We start from the raw sequence: 5,491 nt of genomic DNA, 5'->3' as shown, positions 1-5,491 counted from the left end.
CAGGGGCATGCTTGCTCCAAGTACCTCCCCTTTTCTATGTTGCACCCTGTTAGGGAGATGCCAAAGTAAAGGGCTCCAGAAGCCTGCTAGCTCTTTACTCACATCTCTTCTCCACTTCCCAGCACCCACAGAAGAATGGGCTGGAGGGCCTAAAAGAAAAACAGTACTACACACAGGACCACCTCCCTTTGGTTGACTGAGGCTGTGATCCTAACCATCTTTTCCTTTAGGATAAGTCCTCTCTGCTTCCTCTCACTCTCTTAAGCAATTAGACTCCTGCCGAGTTTACTCTTTAGTACCTCAGGTATGCCCAGTCAGTGCCACACTGGCTGGACTTCATTTGTGAACCTTCATTTTACTGAAAAAACATTCAAGTCTTTTTAAACTTGTGCGCTTTTTCTCCTGATGCTTGTGTCATTTTAATTATGAATATTGTCTAGAGCTGAGAGACTCCATCAATAATAATTACAATTGAGGGAGGGGATGTTAGGTGATCCTTTAATATGAAGAGCAATATTGGTGGTATTGTCCATTTGATTTCTTACCTTTATTGCTTATTATATGAGTTATTATATGAAAAATGTATGGATAATATTATCCAGGCCTAAGTCCTCTTCTGTTAGATAATTTTCTCAATCTGTATGATGTGAGGTAAAAGATGGGTTTCACTGATAAAATGTTTTTAGCAAAACAGATGTTTTATGTTCTATAAAGAATATAGGTCTTAAACCCCCCCAAGAGGATGTTTCAAAAAACTTTCCCCTAAAGAATTACAGTTAAGATAGCCCATGAACCAGAATTTGCAGGGCATTTGGATTGAATTTTGGTATCTGATTAGTTTTTTAGGAGATATTTTGTGGTTATCCAAAAGAACATACGGTATTGTAAATGCTTTGAAAACCAAAAAGGTCTGTTCTCATCTTTTTATCAGCAATATTAATTGTTCTTTAAAATCCAGGAACCAAAAATTTATATTACCTCATGAAAACATACCTCTTAATTTTCAAAGAAAATCTTATAGTGGTTTATTAAAAAAAAAAAAAAAACACCTAAAAACTATTGTAGGACCAAAGATAAAGACATCAGACTGAGTCACAAAGCTTTTGGAAATTCCTCCCCAGCATTCTGATCTCCATTTGGCAGTGACATCATAATGTCCCTGCTAGTTATAGGACCTGCTGGGCAACAGAAAGGAAACTCTGAGACACAGTAGATCACTGGATAAATCACGTCATTTTCCCAATGAATTTTATATTGTTTATTCTTTTATGCGGGGTTTTTCACCCAGAGATTAGTGGTACGGATCCCACCGATGAAGGTGAGCATTTAAAACTTTCATCAAAATAGCAGATAAGAAACATGATCCATTATCCTAGAAAATTGGTCCATAGCAATTTTTTTTCAAACTATTGAAGTATAGTTGATTTACAATGTGGTGTTAATTTCTGCTGTACAGCAAAGTGACTCAGTTATACACATATGTATTCTTTTTCATATTCTTTTCCATTATGGTTTATCATAGGATATTGAATATAGTTCCCTGTGCTATACAGTAGGACCTTGTTGTTTATCCATCCTATATACACTAGTTTGCATCTGCTAATCCCAAACTCCCAATCCTTCCCTCCCCACCCCCTTGGCAACCACAGTCTTTTCTCTATGTCTGTGAGTCTGTTTCTGTTTCATAGATATGTTCATTAGTGGCATATTTTAGATTCCACATGTAAGTGATATCATATGGTACTTGTCTTTATTTGTCTGACTTACTTCACTTAGTATGATAATCTCTAGGTCCATCCATGTTGCTGCAAATGGCATTATTTCATGCTTTTTTATGGCTGAGTAATATTCTATTGTATATATATACCACATCTTCTTTATCCATTCATATGTCAGTGGACATTTAGGTTGTTTCTATGTCTTGGCTATTGTAAATAGTGCTGCTGTGAACATAGGGGTGCATTCATCTTTTTGAATTATAGTTTTGTCTTGGTATATGCCCAAGAGTGGGATTGCTGGATCATATGGCAACTCTATTTTTAGTTTTTTGAGGAACCTCCATACTGTTCTCCATAGCGGTTTCACCAATTTACATTCCCACCAACAGTGTAGGAGGGTTCCCTTTTCTCCACACCCTCTCCAACAATCCGTGGCAATTTCCTATAGGATGATATAAAGTTTATTGTTGGAAATATGGTATAACTTAGATTTTAAATCTCTGACTCAAATCCTTTGTGAAAATATGCAGTTAGAAAAAGAAAGTAGTCAAAGAAATCAACATATTTCTGATCTCTGGTCATACTTTTTTTCAGGGCCTGAGATGACGCCCTTACCTGAGCAGGCTGTGGCTGAACAACCACATAAAGTGGAAGAAGAAAATAAGGAGAATACTCCTGCTAATGAGAAAACTGGCAATTATTATAAAGATATAAAACAATGTAAGCTTTTCAAGTTAATAGCAATACATATACAAAGGCTGATTAGACTGGTTTGATTTATTTTAACTCTAAAACTCCTATAATCATTTTATTTCCTACTTAAATTTTAACTTACCTTATAGACATTTCAGCATATGAGATGAAATCCTTATTTCCTACAACTTTTTCCATGAGGTGTTATGAAGTTTAATAAGATCCTCTTGGTAATTGTCTATAATTAACATAGGGTTTATCATTAGCAGTATGGTTATTTATTCACATTAGTAAAAACTGACCTAATTTTATGGTGAGTTAACCAAAATTTATCTGGAGGTGTGTGTCAGCTTTCTAGGGCTTCTGGAAACAAAGTACCACAAACTGGGGCTCAAAGCAAAAGAAATTTATTCTCTCACAGTTCTCACAGAAGCCAGAAATGCAAAATCAAAGTTTTGGCCCTGCCAGCCTCTCTCCAAAGCCTCTAGGAGACTATCTTCCCTTGCATCTTCCAGCTTCTGGTAGCCCCAGGAGTTCCTTGGCTTGTAGCAGCAGAACTCCAATCGCTGCATCTGTCTTCACAAGTTCTTTCTGTGTTTCCATGTCCAAATTTCCCTCTTCTCAATAAGGACACCATTTTGGATTAGGAGCCCACCTACTCGCATGTGACTTTGTCTTAACTAATTAAATCTTCAAAGACTTAACTTCCAAATTAGGTCACATTCTGAGGTACTGAAGGTTAAGACTTCAACATAGCTTTTTGAGGCAAACAAAATTCAACCCATAACAAGATGACTTTGAGATGTTTGGAAGGTCCACTGAACTTCAATTTATTCACCATTCATCGTATGGGCTTTCTTTCCATGTCCTTACAAGGTCCACCATTCTAAAATGTGAAAAATTCATAAGAAACTCTTGTTAAAGATTAAATATAATTGAGATTAAATCTAATTATCCTGGAATCTTTAATAATATTAATAAAAGAAAAAATAGAAATACAATTAAGATATACACATATACATAACACTCAAGTACTTTGAAAACTATAATACGTAAGTTGTATTTCTGTATGTTCTTTGATGAAACAGTGTCCTCTTTTGTATGTTAAAAAAATCCCTGATGGGGCTTCACTCGTGGCGCAGTGGTTGAGAACCCGCCTGCTGACTCAGGGGACACGGGTTCATGCCCTGGTCCAGGAAGATCACACATGCTGCGGAGCGGCTGGGCCCGTGAGACATGGCCACTGAGCCTGTGCGTCCAGAGCCTGTGGTCCGCAATGGGAGAGGCCACAACAGTGAGAGGCCCACATACCACACACACACAGAAAAAATCCCTGATGCTCAGAGAGGTCAATTGCCAGGTTTCATAGCTACGAAGAAGCAGAGTCAGGATTGGTGTCCAGTCTGTTCACCACAGGCTGCCTCTACTGTATTCAAAAAGATGCAGTTATTTCCTTTTCAGGATGTACATCTATTTTAAATTACCAGAGGGTAAATAAATCAAGAGCCTGATGATTACTTTGATTAAAGAAAAAAAATTTTTCTTACACACACACATATATATATAAAACATAAATGGGATTATACTAAAGGATTGTATTATGACTTGCTTTTTTCATTTAACAACTCCAGAGCTCTTTTCACATCTACCTCATTATTTTTAATGGATATATACTATTCCATAAAATGATATGTTCCATAATTTATCCACTATCTTATTAAAGAATTAGATTATGTGCAGTTTTTTCCCTTGTACATTCTTCTCATGTACACTTGGGTGTATCTCTCTTTGGATAGATACCTAATACTGGAATTTTTGAATCAAGGATAAATCTTTTAAAATATTGATAGATACCACAAATTGTACTCCAAAACTTATCTACCAATTTACATCCCCCAAGAATGCACCACAATATCACATCACATACAATGAATATTGTTAATCATGTTTTGTGAATAAGTGAGAATTTTTCGTTACTGGTTTGTTTTTTTTTTTGCGGTATGCGGGCCTCTCACTGTTGTGGCCTCTCCCATTGCAGAGCACAGGCTCCGGACACGCGGGCTCAGTGGCTATGGCTCACGGGCCTAGCCGCTCCGCGGCATGTGGGATCTTCCTGGACTGGGGCATGAACCCGTGTCCCCTGAATCGGCAGGCGGACTCTCAAACACTGCGCCACCAGGGAAGCCCTCGTTACTGTTTTAATTTGCACTCTGATTACTTGTGAAGCTGAGAATTTTTCTCTGTATTTATTGGGCATTTTTATTTCTACTTCTGTGGTTTACCTGTTCATATCCTTGGCCCATTTTTCTATTAGGTTGTATTTTCATTTGTTTGTAGGGCCTCTTTTTATATTTAGTATATTAATCTTTTCTCTACAGTAAAAGTAACAAGTATTTTCTCCCAAGTTGTTGCTTATCTTTAAACTTATTTAGGTATCTTAATCACAGAGAAAATTTTAAATTTTATGAGATCAATTCTTGATTAATTTCTTCTTCATTTTGTGTCTTATTTAGGTAGGCCTTATCCAATCCAAGATATTAAATTATTTTCCAATTTTTGGCTAATTTTATATTTTTGTTAAAACTCTTAGGTCTTAAATCCAATTATTTTTGTATATGGCATAAAATATGCATAAAACTTTACATTTTTCAAGGAGGATTGCCAGTTGTCTAACAGTAGTTCCCTACTGATATGAAACTCACATTTAATATAATCTAAATTCCATTTGAAATTGGTCAGTTGCTACCTTTTTATTGTTTCTTTGGTCTGTCTTTCCCTACAAAAATACCACAGCATTTTAATTTTTATACTTTCATAACTCATAACATGAATATTGAGCTGTGATTTCCTTTTATTTCTCCATAGATCTAGCCCAGAAATTCTTCAAAATTAATGGCAGTGTGTGTGTGTGTGTGTGTGTGTGTGTGTGTGTGTGTGTGTGTGTGTTTTGGGGAAATGAATATACATATTTATATACTAAACACATATATACATTCATGTGTGTAAAATTTTCTGTCATTTCACGAGATTTTGGAAAGAGGAGACATGCAGGGCTTCCCTGGTGGCGCAGTGGTTGCGCG

The 5,491-nt window shown here is 36.4% G+C and overlaps 1 protein-coding gene across 1 annotated transcript in view; it reads left to right on the top strand.

Annotated features, from left to right (window-relative positions):
- The first annotated feature begins 2,320 nt into the window (after nt 1-2,320).
- EQTN (equatorin) overlaps nt 2,321-5,491 on the top strand; it is a 15,247-nt gene continuing 12,076 nt past the window's right edge. The window contains 1 exon segment of the mRNA XM_007130927.1: nt 2,321-2,438. Coding sequence (XP_007130989.1) covers nt 2,321-2,438 — 118 coding nt within the window.

The sequence above is a fragment of the Physeter macrocephalus genome, chromosome 9 (assembly GCF_002837175.3).
Source record: "Physeter macrocephalus isolate SW-GA chromosome 9, ASM283717v5, whole genome shotgun sequence".
Lineage (NCBI taxonomy): Eukaryota > Metazoa > Chordata > Mammalia > Artiodactyla > Physeteridae > Physeter > Physeter macrocephalus.
Note: the sequence above shows the minus strand (reverse complement) of the source record. Positions and strands in the feature narration are given on the sequence as shown.